General features: G+C 54.8%; 2 protein-coding genes across 11 annotated transcripts; both read left to right on the top strand.

Moving 5' to 3' along the window:
- NABP2 (nucleic acid binding protein 2) lies at positions 1-6,094 on the top strand. Of its 4 annotated transcripts, none has more exons than XM_058557946.1 (7): positions 1-85; positions 1,800-1,901; positions 2,311-2,449; positions 2,566-2,637; positions 2,810-2,891; positions 2,985-3,048; positions 5,569-6,094. In XM_058557946.1, the coding sequence occupies exons 2-7, from the start codon at positions 1,823-1,825 to the stop codon at positions 5,766-5,768; spliced, it is 636 nt and encodes a 211-aa protein (XP_058413929.1). In that variant the 5' UTR covers positions 1-85; positions 1,800-1,822; the 3' UTR covers positions 5,769-6,094. The 4 variants fall into 4 exon arrangements, with proteins under 4 accessions (XP_058413929.1, XP_058413932.1, XP_058413931.1 ...); XM_058557949.1 differs by lacking the exon at positions 1-85 and adding an exon at positions 1,266-1,431; XM_058557948.1 differs by lacking the exon at positions 1-85 and adding an exon at positions 1,340-1,404.
- Positions 6,049-11,820, top strand: SLC39A5 (solute carrier family 39 member 5). Of its 7 annotated transcripts, none has more exons than XM_058557939.1 (12): positions 6,273-7,102; positions 7,404-7,486; positions 7,574-7,758; positions 8,208-8,391; positions 9,210-9,372; positions 9,542-9,711; positions 9,945-10,085; positions 10,464-10,560; positions 10,649-10,819; positions 11,002-11,082; positions 11,222-11,412; positions 11,668-11,820. In XM_058557939.1, exons 2-12 carry the CDS (start codon positions 7,475-7,477, stop codon positions 11,809-11,811), a joined length of 1,539 nt encoding a protein of 512 aa, XP_058413922.1. In that variant the 5' UTR covers positions 6,273-7,102; positions 7,404-7,474; the 3' UTR covers positions 11,812-11,820. The 7 variants fall into 7 exon arrangements, with proteins under 7 accessions (XP_058413918.1, XP_058413923.1, XP_058413925.1 ...); XM_058557936.1 differs by having other exon boundaries at positions 6,302-6,359; positions 7,035-7,102; positions 7,404-7,758; XM_058557937.1 differs by having other exon boundaries at positions 6,273-7,075; positions 7,404-7,758.
- Positions 11,821-11,881: the final 61 nt, after the last annotated feature.

Below are 11,881 nucleotides of genomic sequence, written 5' to 3'. Positions count from 1 at the left end.
CGGCGTGCTGCGAAATCGTCGCGAGGAGGCTGGCCTGCAGTGTGACCTGCCATCTGCCCGGCCCCTTTGCCGTTCCAGAGCCGTGGTCAGCATCCCGGAGCCTCCCGACCCTATGACTCATAGTCATGGGAGTGGATACAGTAGTCAACAAGGCGACCAGGGGTGGGGAATGAGGGAGTGTCTGGCCGAAAAGCTTTGATCTAGGGTGCCCAACGAGTTGCCCGTTTCTCTCCTAGCCGCACTCCTGCCATATCTACGTTGGCTCTTCGGAACACCTAAGGGGAGAGAAGGAAGATCAAATGTCCGTCTTCCTGGGTTGTGGTTTGATTTCCTTAGGATACAGAACCGCGGGTGTGGGTGTGGGCAGGAGAGAAGTTGCGCTCCGAGGAAAGTCAGGGTGGAGTCTAAAGCGCTCTAGGAGAAGGGAGGGATTAATTAAGCAAGCCAAGGCAATACAATTACATGACCTCTTAGGCTAATCTGATATTAAATAGTATTTGTTATGGATATTCGCTAAGCAAATGGTAATGCACATGTGCATTGTTTATATGTAATTGGTTTATACAAAACATTACAGAGCTGGCTACTTTTTGTTGACTATCTAAGAAGTCCCAAAGGGAGCTAAAGTTCGGGCCTCCTCTTTTCAGTACCTCTCAGGGGTACCCTGAGATCTAGTGAGATAATTGCATTATCTTTCGAACTGTGAGAGGGACTGATGGAAATGTTGCTCTCTGTGCCCGGGTTCCGGGTTCCCTTTCAAAGGGGATGAGTCTGCCTATTGTCTGTCTCTGGTGTAAATGCCACTTTTTACTGGTGTTTATGCCACTAGGTAGTGCATTAAATGGGGACCCCAAATCAGGAATAAAGATGAGGGTTAGACCAGTGGGAGAAGAGGAGGAAATTGCCAGGCACTGCTTTTTATATAACTTCCGTTTTCTCGTCTGCAAAATGGAATTAGATATTAAGGAATTATTGAGAAAAGAAGTGAAGTGCTGAGCCGGGTTCCAAACTTTTGTCCGCCGTATTCCAAAATCCTTGGGCCTTTTTCCACTGTGTCACGTCTAGGAGAGAAACAAAATCTTAAGAGTCTAAGCGCATTCTCCCAGCCAAGTAAAGGAAAATTGGGACCCGAGGCGCCCCCTGGTGGTGTATTTTTCTCCTTGGGGAGCCAACCATGTCCGAGGCTCCTTTAATTCCTGAAAGCCACCCCCGTCGCGGCGCGTGAATCTCGGATCCCGATTGGCTGGGCTGGGGCCGGCGGTGAGGCGCGGGGCGCTCCAGGGCGCTGCCGATTGGCCGGAGGAGACCACGGGGAAACTTCCGGGAATGTCCGCACTCCCGCGTTCCATCGGGCGGCATCTGGCGGCATTGGGGCCTGTGGCTCCCCCTGCAGGCGGCTCAGCGGTGTGCACTGTCCGTCCGGCTGGCTGGGTGGGTGGTGGGCTGGGTGGGGGAGGGGATGGACCGAGCCCCGTGTTGTCCGGATGAGGGTTCGGGAAGGTTTGGCGAGTGCACTGCACCAGATTCCCTACCCGCGTCTCCGTCGGCTCCCCCACTTCAGGGCTTCAGACTGAAAGAGCATCTCGGGAGAAGGCCTTCTAGCCCCGAAGCAGCCTATGCAGAGACCCCCCCCAATTCTGATCTTGAAGTTGGAGGCCCCCGTGAAGTTCGTTTCTAACCTTTTAGAAGAGTTAGAGGCTGCCTGACCCCAGCCTAGTGTGGTAGGTGGGCCTTGGGAAGTGGAGCATGGGGGCGAAGGCTCCAAGCGTTGAGCCTTCATCCCCCTTTCCCTCTTCTAGTGGGGTGCCGAGGCTCGGGCAGCATGACGACGGAGACCTTCGTGAAGGATATCAAGCCCGGGCTCAAGAATCTGAACCTCATTTTCATTGTGCTGGAGACAGGTGGCTATGCGGGGGCGGTGGGCGGCCTGCGTGGGTTCTCGGGGTTGGGAACAGGAGAGGGAAAACACCACCTCCGTTCTTAACTTGCTCCGGGGATGGCAGGGCGCACTCCAAGACACTGCTCCCGCCCAGCCTCTCTCCTAGACCCAGGCCTAGAGAGATGCAGCGAGTGTAGGGTAGATGGGACTCTTGCCAGATCCAAGCCTCCAGGGCCACGCGGGCCTCTTTCCACTCAGGGCCCTCTCCATGGTGTTCCCCCCCCAGCCCCCAGGCTGCCCCAGGGACTCTGCTTTGCCCTGTTTGTAACGCCTTTTCCCTCACCCCGCCCACAGCTAGATCTCATCCCTCTTACCACCCCCGCCCCCGTTTATTTGACCATCCCCCACCCCCATTTATCTGTTCCCTCCAGGTCGAGTGACCAAGACAAAGGACGGGCATGAGGTTCGGACCTGCAAAGTGGCAGACAAAACGGGCAGCATCAATATCTCCGTCTGGGACGACGTGGGCAACTTGATTCAGCCTGGGGACATTATCCGGCTCACCAAAGGGTAAGCCAGGTGGTGACTCCTGGCCATCCAAGGGCAGTAACAGTTAAGGGGGGTGGGGTTAACAGTCTCTGTCACTCTTCTGAGTACTCTGAATCCTGCTTTTTGTGCCCCCACAGGTACGCTTCAGTGTTCAAAGGTTGTCTGACACTGTACACTGGCCGTGGGGGTGATCTTCAGAAAATTGGAGAGTAAGTGCTCTCTTGGGGATTGGGATGTAGAAGTACCAGGCCAAGGGGGGAAGTTTAAGGTTTGCAGGGAGGCAGCATAAGGGTGTGCTATCCTGGATCTGGACCTTTCTAAGGCCTCCAGCAGTGGCCCAGAGGATAAGTCTGAGGCTTTGGCCACTTTCTCCCCTTGCAGATTCTGTATGGTTTATTCTGAGGTTCCTAACTTCAGTGAGCCAAACCCAGAGTACAGCGCCCAGCAGGCACCCAACAAGACGGTGAGTCCTATGGCCATGATGTGGGGAAGGAGGACAGGTCAGGCCAAGAGCACAGTAGGGAGCAAGGTCTGAGTATGTAATTTGTGCCTTCAGGTGCAGAACGACAGCAGCCCTACGGCTCCCCAGCCTACCACCGGACCGCCTGCCACCTCTCCAGGTAAACCTCTCCCTTGCATCCACTGCTCCTCCTAGCTCCCCTACTCTCCCCAGCCTGCAAGATGCATTGCCCTCATCCCTTTTCCACATCTCTCTTCTCTCAATATATCCCCTTCCACCCAATTCTTCTTCGAGTTCTTTTGCAAGCCCACGTGGTAAAAAGATTTGGGGACCTGTTTCTATCACTGAAAGAGTTCTGGTACCCTTTTGCCTCTAACACTCAAAGGCAAAAATGAGATTGCATCCCTTCATTCCAGCTTGTTTCTTTCTGCTGCTTCTCCGGCAGAACCTTGCCTTTCCCTCTTGCCCATTTCGATTCATTGCACAGTTATAATATACCGTTACTTATATGACTTAACATGGGGTCTACACCGCACAGCTTTCGAGCACTAATCCCTTTTGGGGTCACCACTCTTCTTGAAATTAAAGGCCCTGCTTCTAGGCCTTGGCCCTCAGAATTATGATCCTTCCATCTCATGTACTTCAAGCCCCTGCTTTTTGGTCTCTTGAGGAATTGGAGCCTTACTGCAAATCATCTGCTTTTTTTTTTTGCTGGGAAAAATTTGCCCTGTGCTAACATCTGTTGCCAATCTTCCTCTCTCTATTTTTTTTTTTGTCTTCTCCAAAGTCCCAGTACACAGTTGTATAGTCTAGTTGTAGGTCCTTCTAGTTCTGCTATGTGAGCTGCTGCCACACATGGCCACTGACAGATGAGTGGTGTGGTTCTGCACCCGGGAGCCAAACCCGGGGCCACCGAAGTGGAGCACGCCGAACTTGAACCACTAGGCCATCAGAGCTGGCTCTCATCAGCTTTATGATTAGAATCACTCAACAACTCCACCTCCTTCGTCCCCTGGCTTCTCCTTAGGAACCTGGTTTTTACTGCACTTTCCTCGCCTGCGTCATCTCCCAGCTGACCCTCTGCTCCCTGGGTGTTTGGCTCTCTCTTGCCTCTAATCTGTGCATTAGGTTTCTCCCTGTGACCCCAGGCTTCAGGCTGCTTCTACCCTACCTCAGTTTGTGTCTGCATCCTCAGTTGCCATGGTTTTCAGAATTGTTTGTGTTAGAGCCACCAGGCCTCGTGGTGTTTTTGAGAACACCATGAAATAATGACATTTAATTCCACCACAAAAACTAGCATCCGTGTTTTCAACTGAAAAATATGACTATTACATATTTTGTGGTCTCCACAACTCTATAATTTATAAAAATATTTTAAATAAGGTACATTTAAGCCTGTTTGCTCTTAATATTCATTTGCCAGATGTTTACTCGCTTTGTCATGTGCTAACAGGTACAAAATGCTTAACAAAAAACACGTATGGCATAAAAACTTAACATTGACTTTCTATACCCTCTCCTGACTTTTCCTGTGAATTGAGGGAAGGGCATTATTCTTGAGTTTGGGCTGCAGATATCTAAGTCTGGTGGAGCAGCGGAGTTCAGCAGGGATATGGTTTGAGAACCACTAGCCTCTTTTTTTTTTTTAATAATTTTATTTATTTATTTTTTCCCCCAAAGCTCCAGTAGATACTTGTATGTCATAGCTGCACATCCTTCTAGTTGCTGTATGTGGGACACGGCCTCAGCATGGCCGGAGAAGCATTGCATCGGTGCGCGCCTGGGATCGAACCCAGGTCCCCAGCAGCGGAGCGCACGCACGTAACTGCTAAGCCACGGGGCCTCCCCCGAGAACCATTAGCCTCTGACATCTTCCCCATTTAGGGTTCATGGCGCCCCACGTATGCGAGAGGCAGGCCTCTGCCTTCATTTAATAAACATCTTAGATGAGGAATGCTAAAGAAGAAAACACAGCACCTGCCTCAAGGAGCTTGTAGTCTACGCAGGAGACAGACAGAAGATGATTATATCACACTGTGGTCTGTGCAATGAGAGTGATACGCACAGTTGTGGGAGCCCAAGGAAGTCATCCCACTCATCTGGCTCCAGTCAAACATTTAACATATACACAAAAATGTTACTTATTATTTTGGGAGTGGGGGTGAGAGTATGTGTAATCATTTTTTTTGTTTCTTCTTATCTATATTTTCCAAAATGAACATGTATCATTGTGAGACACACCACACTTTGTTTTCTTTTTCCCTCTTACATTTTAACACAGAAACTTCAGGCCCTTCCCCTTCTCATGCTTCCCCAGTTTTACCATAACTTTTGGCAAAGGAGCATTTTGTCAGAGGTCCTTGAGCCTAGAACTTAACAGCTAATTCTGGGTCTGACTCAATGATACAGAGATGAATAAAAGAGAAAAATATCATACTAGTGTTCATGCAGCAACTTCCAGAATCGTTTGATTCTTCTCTGGGGCTCCATTCCTACAACCCACATTCTTTGCACTTGGTCCCCTTGGCATTACTGTGCAGTTGTGCAATGTGTGATGTTGTGTGCAGTTGTGTGATCAAGATTGCCACTCTCTGGGGCATGGAGGGAGGCCTTGGGGATGGATACTTCTCTTACCTTATTTCTCTAATTCCTGTGTTTCTTCCCTTTCTCCCACAACTAGCCTCTGAGAGCCAGAACGGGAATGGACTAAGCGCCCCACCAGGTCCTGGTGGTGGCCCGCACCCCCCTCACACTCCTTCCCACCCCCCCAGCACCCGAATTACCCGAAGCCAGCCCAACCACACACCTGCTGGCCCTCCTGGCCCTTCCAGCAACCCTGTCAGTAACGGCAAAGAAACCCGGAGAAGCAGCAAGAGATAGCAAGACATTCTTCCCTTCCTGCCACCAACCATAACCCAAGTGTCTGCTAGAGGGCAACACAGCCGTCTACTGGGAGGCTGGCTTTGGGAGGTGTGGGGGAGGTAGCCGTATTTTAGCCACTAAACTTCACTGGAGGGGTGGTGAGCAGTGGCCTTATCCACTCCAAGCCCATACTCCCCCCTTGTCCAGCTGAAGCTGCCCAACCCCTGGGATTCAGGCCCTCTGCCTGCCCTACTTCCTCTTTAGAAACGACAGTTACAGTCGGTTTGTTGTGTGTGTGATGTGGAAGTCTGAATCCCTCCTTCCTAATAAATGTTACCACTCTGTATTGGACTCCTTTGCTTTTTGTGGGAAAATGAAGAAGTTGGCATTTGGGGAGGTGCGGTGTCCCTGGGAGGTGGAGGGGAGATGGGTTACAGGTAAGGAGGCCTGGGCAAAGCAGGCCTGCCCCTTTAAGGTAGTGTCCCTCCCCTGCCCTCTCCCTGCAGGTGACCCTTGCCCCGCCTGCCTGCCTGGCGCCCCCCCACACAACTGGAACCAAGAAGGCCGTGTCCTCCTTCCTCTGGCGTCCTTCCTGTCTCCTGCTGTCAGGTAATGCCAACCTTGACCCCCTGGACCAAGGGCACCAATCGCCCAGTCAGCCTGTGCTCCCCTGAACGTAATGCAGGTCAGACCTCTGAGGAAGCCCAGACTCCTCTTCCCAGAGAGCTTCCCCTTTCTTGGTCATCAATTCCCAGATTGTGCCTCGTACTCTTCTGGGGTGAGGAATTGCTAAGAACAATTTCTTCCCGATGCATCTGGGATTGCCACTTAACTGCCTCTTCCCCTTCCTCTCCAGCTTAGGGACACCTGGGTCCAACTTTCACAGGGAATGCAGGGATGGGGGTTGGAGATGACTGAAGCCCAGCGCCAAGTGTAAGGAAGGTGGAGAGGGAGTATGTGCAGGGAAAGGCTAAAATGGTACCAAGTGGGCTGGGGGGTGGAAATGCCAGGCCCAGGTTCTTCTGAGCCATGTGGCTGTTCCAGGGACAGAGGGTGGCCCCTCCCTACTCAGGGGCCCAGCCAAGACTGACCTTTGACCCCCACCCCAGAGACCAGTGAACCATTAACTCCTCTCTGATGTGAACCTTCCCACACTGGTCCCACCCCTGACCCCGCCCCAAGGGAGGTTGGCTGGAGGTTGGGGGGTTGTCCATCCCAGCCTGACGTGGCTTCCATTCCACCTGGGCACCTGGAGGCTGAGCCTGGCTCCCCTCCCTGACTCAGGAACCTCTTAGCGTCTACAGCAAGCCTGACGGGGACCTGAGGTGACAGCTCTCACGCTGACAGTGGGGGTGAGGCCCTGGGGATTGAGGGGAGATAGAGAGGTGGGGCAAAGTTGAGGGGTGTGGTTTGGAAGACGGGATGAGTGGTCAGCTCTGGATCAGGTGAGGGGAGAGCTCTGGGTCACAGAAAATGCTCTAGGAACTGGCAAACAAGAAACTGTTCCAGGAAAAGGCAATGTGGAGGGAGGAAGGAGGCCAGAGTGGGGGCTGCTGCTAGATTCAAGGTGGGGTGGTACAAAGAGTGAGGGCCCCCTGTCCCTGAACTGGACAGCAGAGCAGGAGCCCTGACCCTTCCTCCTTGTTCTTCCAGGGCATAGTCCTCAGAATGTTCTGGGAGAAATAGAAACCAGAGCCAGAGCCTCTAACCCGTTCCCCCCAATAATGGGGCCCCCAGTGAGTCATCTTCTGGCTGGCCTGTGTGTGTGGGTGGCCTTGGGCTGGGTAGGGGGCTCAGCCCCCAACCTGGGCCCTGCTGAGCAGGAGCAGAACCATTACCTGGCCCAGCTGTTTGGCCTGTATGGGGAGAACGGGACACTGACTGCAGGGGGCCTAGCACGGCTCCTCCACAGCCTGGGGCTAGGCCGAGTCCAGGGCCTTCACCTGGGACACCACGGGCCTCCAGCTGGTCGGGCTGCACCCCCAGCTGGAGACAATTCCACGCACAGGTACTAACCCCTTCCCCTACCCCAAAATGCCACATCTCCAGCTGGATCAGTTTCCAGTTGCCTAGCTCTGGCTTCCTAAAATCAGAGTCCTGCAATTACAAATTTTTCAGAACCTGATACCTTGTCTCCCTTCAAGGCCCCTTTTGCCTCTACTGCCTTTAAATTCTTTCTTCCAAATCCCTGGGCCCTTCAATTTCTTGCTCTTAGGTTTGTAGTATTTGGTGCTATCCTCCTCCTGTTTTCCCTCGCCCCATGGCCCCCAACCCTAGGCCCTCCTATACACTGACGATTCTCAGATCCTCCCAGGACTGACATTCCACAGTTTCTGGGTCCCAGGAACTCCAGCCAGTGGCTGGTCCTCCCCTTCCCCCTAAGCTCCCTGGGAGCCTCTCAAGGGGAGTTTCTAAGAGAACATGAGGGAGTCTGACTTGCTATCCCATCCATTCCAGGCCACAGGACCCTGACCTGAGTGTGGATGTCTGGGCAGGGCTGCCTCTGGGTCCATCAGGATGGGGTGACCTGGAGGAGCCAAAGGCCCCACCACCACCCCATGGGCCAGCCCCCGCGGGCCTGGGCCTCTTTCACAGGCTTCTGCTGCTGGACCATTCGCTAGCTGACCATCTGAATGAGGATGTGAGTCTGATGATCTCTAGAGAAGGGGAAGGAGTCTTGGGATTTAGATGGCCTGAAATGTTTCAAGAACCAGTAATTTAATACACTTACTTTTCAAAAAGTCCAAGTGTGGTCTTAGGGTATGTTATTCCAATACTGAAATATGTTCCCCCTGGACTCGGAGCAGATAAGCTCACACCCAGAATTCTAAGACCCAGTTTAGGGGGCACACTCGGCAAAGCAGAGAATCCAGAGAAGCAGGCCAGGGTAGGATCTGGGGCTGGTTATCTGGAGAGGAGACCGGCAGGGAGTGGACAGCCATCTTCATCTGGAAAGACAGAGAACTTGTTCCAAGTACACCAGAGGGCAGCCAAAGCTAACCCTGAAGCAGGCCCTATGAGGGTGAGCACCCCATCACAGGAAGCATTCAAGCCAAGGCTGGATGAAGATGTGACAGGGCTGTTGAGTGGAAGGTTGGATGGCATTTCAGGTTCTTTTCCCTTCTAACATTCTGGAATGGAGGGCTCTAGTTGTCCAGCCAACTCCAACACCAAATCAATGAAATCATCAGGGGCTTAGGAGGGAGGGTGATGGTTGGCAATGTTCACTAGCACCCAATTTGCACTGAAATGAATATTTGCATTGGATTGAATATTCACTAATAATTAACACACACTGATTATACGACCTGTCCCCAGTCCCTGATGCACCCACCAGTGGGAGCAAAGGGGACCCTGGGCGAGACCCAGGAATCCATGCATGGAAGGGCAGGCATTATAGATCTGAGACATCATTCTTGGTGATTCCTCAATGCATGACCCCCACCCCAACTCCCCTAGTGTCTCAATGGCTCCCAGCTGCTGGTCAACTTCGGCCTGAGCCCCGCTGCTCCTCTGACCCCCCGTCAGTTTGCTCTGCTGTGTCCAGCCCTGCTTTATCAGATCGAGAGCCGTGTCTGCATCCAGGCCCCAGACCCACCCCCCCCAGGGGATCTATTATCTGGTCAGTCGGTGAGAGTGGGTGTGGGGCACCCTGAATCCTAGTAGGGAGGGGGCCCCAAGCCAAGGAAGGGGCTTCACTGGGGTCCTGCCTTTGCAGGGGATCTCTGCCCCACCTTGCCCCTGAGGCCCTCCCTCCAGCCCTGGCCTAACTTCAGCCTTGACTCTCCCAGCCCTGGTTCATAGCGCCCTGGCCGTCCTCCTGCTCAGCCTCCCTGCTCCCCTCTCCCTGCTCCTGCTGCGGCTCCTGGGAGCTCGTCTACTGCGGCCCCTGCTGGGCTTCCTGGGGGCCCTGGCCGTGGGCACGCTTTGTGGGGACGCGCTGCTACACCTGCTGCCACATGTACGTGATGCCCCTTCCTTGTTCCCCACCCCCTCGTATCCGAGGTGTTCCCAGTCATAGGACATCCCCTCCCCCTTTCTGTCAGCCCCCACGTTCCACTCCCCCTCCCCAGCTTCAGCCCTCAGCTGCCTTCTAGTAGAGCCTAGGAGTGAAGGCTTGCCACCTCCCATGCAGGAGGGGGCTGTTGTCGGGGCCTGGGCCCCCAGGGTCTGCCCTGACCTCCTCTCTGTCAGGCACAAGGAGGGCAGCACGCCGGACCCAGCGGGCAGCCAGCAGAGGACCTGGGTCCAGGGCTGTCGGTGCTCGGAGGTCTCCTCCTGCTCTTCGTGCTGGAGAACACACTAGGGCTTTTGCGGCGCCGAGGGCTCAGGCCAGTGAGTGACACCTTTTTCTCCTCCTTCTGCTGAGACCTGAGTCCTAGCCACGAACTGGCCACACGAGCCAGGAGGTGAGGGGCCGAGTGTGCTCCTGGCTCTCTGATGCCTGCCTGACTGTGCAGGAGCTGGCAGCTCACAGGGAGTGGGTAGGGCTCCTCAGCATAGACCCAGAACTTCTGGCCGAACGGCCTCCTCTCCTGAGCTCAAGTCAACAAGAAACAGGGAGGTGCCAACCTGGGAATAGTAGGGAGGCCAAAAAACATCCCCAAGTGCCAGAGGCGGAATCAGGTGTTCATTTTCCCACCTGGTAGCCTGGCCTCTCCTCAGCCCAGCTCTGCTGCCTCCTCCACCGGGAGGGATACCCTCCTATTTCAGAGATGCTGCAGGCAGAAAAGAAAGGATCTCGGAACACCGAACCTGGACCCAGAGGATGGCAGTGGGATGGCCCTTCAGCCCCTACAGGCAGCTCCAGGTGACTAGAGGAGAAAGTGGAGAGTAGGCTCCAGGCTCCCAGCTTGCACTTGCAGCCGCCAACACTGTCCTTGTCCTTCTTCTCGCAGAGACAGGGGCTCGGGGCCACAGAGAGCAAGACAGCCAGCCCCCACCAGCCCCTGTCCCTCCTGGGCACCAAGGCCACAGTCACGGGCACCAGGGGGGTGGTGGAGCCAACATCACGTGGATGGTCCTCCTGGGAGACGGTCTGCACAACCTCACCGATGGGCTGGCCATAGGTGTGAGGGGAGGGGATGGAGGGAGGCAGGTCAGAGGAGAGGTCAGGGCTCCTAGTTATTGGCTGGGGCTAGGAGAGGGCTACCAGAAGGGGAGAGAGCAGAGGATCACAGAGGGAATGCAGGCTCCTGCCCCTGGGGAGAACTTTCTCCCAACTGACAACCTCCAATCCTGCCAACCCCAGGTGCTGCCTTCTCTGATGGCTTCTCCAGTGGCCTCAGCACCACCCTAGCAGTCTTCTGCCATGAGCTGCCCCACGAACTGGGTAGGAATGGCAGAAGTGGGGTGGGGTGGACTCCAGAAGGGAGAGACCTCCACAGGGTGGAACTTGGAGGCTGGCAGGTGACAGGGGTGAGGGGCAACCCTAGCTCACTCCCTTCTGCCCTGTCCTCTCTTGCCAACAGGTGACTTTGCAGTGCTGCTCCAGGCAGGGCTGTCCTTTCGGCAGCTGCTGCTGCTGAGCCTGGTGTCTGGAGCCCTGGGACTGGGGGGTGCAGCCCTGGGGGTGGGGCTCAGTTTGGGCCCTGTCCCCCTTACTCCCTGGGTGTTTGGGGTCACTGCCGGGGTCTTCCTCTATGTGGCCCTCGTGGACATGGTGAGAGGTGTGGGGAAGTGCAGAGAAACCAAGGGAAGTGGGGAGGTGGGTGTGGAGGAGAGGGAAGTATCAGTCCCTCCACCTCCACCACTGGCCACCTGTGGTGGAAGGGTGCTGGACCACAGGCCCACAGAGTCTAAGAAACAACGGCCTGGAAGAGTTTGGGTGGGGGCTGCTGATGCTTTCTGACCCCTCCCTGTCACGTTTCAGGGGCAGAGACAAAGCCAGGATCCTGACTTGCTTCTTTTCTTTCAGCTACCAGCCCTGCTTCGTCCCCCTGAGCCCCTCCCTATGCTCGATGTGCTCCTGCAGGGGCTGGGTCTGCTGCTGGGGGGCAGCATCATGCTCACCATCGCCCTGCTGGAGGAGAAGCTACAGCCCCTGGTCTCTGATGGCTGATGGGGGCCAGTGGAAAGGCGTGCAGGTTGCCCTTCCTTCTTCCCAACCACAGGAATGGAGGCGGGACACA

This window comes from Diceros bicornis, chromosome 17 (assembly GCF_020826845.1).
Source record: "Diceros bicornis minor isolate mBicDic1 chromosome 17, mDicBic1.mat.cur, whole genome shotgun sequence".
Taxonomy (NCBI): domain Eukaryota; kingdom Metazoa; phylum Chordata; class Mammalia; order Perissodactyla; family Rhinocerotidae; genus Diceros; species Diceros bicornis.
This window is presented reverse-complemented; position numbering and strand designations above follow the sequence as displayed.

Excerpts from the sequence above, each read along its gene's own strand:
- NABP2 (XM_058557946.1), top strand. The coding sequence starts at position 1,823 with ATGACGACGGAGACCTTCGTGAAGGATATCAAGCCCGGGCTCAAGAAT. Across the intron at positions 2,450-2,565 it reads ATTATCCGGCTCACCAAAGG|GTACGCTTCAGTGTTCAAAG; the intron begins GTAAGCCAGGTG and ends GTGCCCCCACAG. Across the intron at positions 2,892-2,984 it reads AGCAGGCACCCAACAAGACG|GTGCAGAACGACAGCAGCCC; the intron begins GTGAGTCCTATG and ends TTGTGCCTTCAG.
- SLC39A5 (XM_058557935.1), top strand. The coding sequence starts at position 6,049 with ATGTGGAAGTCTGAATCCCTCCTTCCTAATAAATGTTACCACTCTGTA. Across the intron at positions 8,392-9,209 it reads CTGACCATCTGAATGAGGAT|TGTCTCAATGGCTCCCAGCT; the intron begins GTGAGTCTGATG and ends CAACTCCCCTAG. Across the intron at positions 11,413-11,667 it reads ATGTGGCCCTCGTGGACATG|CTACCAGCCCTGCTTCGTCC; the intron begins GTGAGAGGTGTG and ends CTTTTCTTTCAG.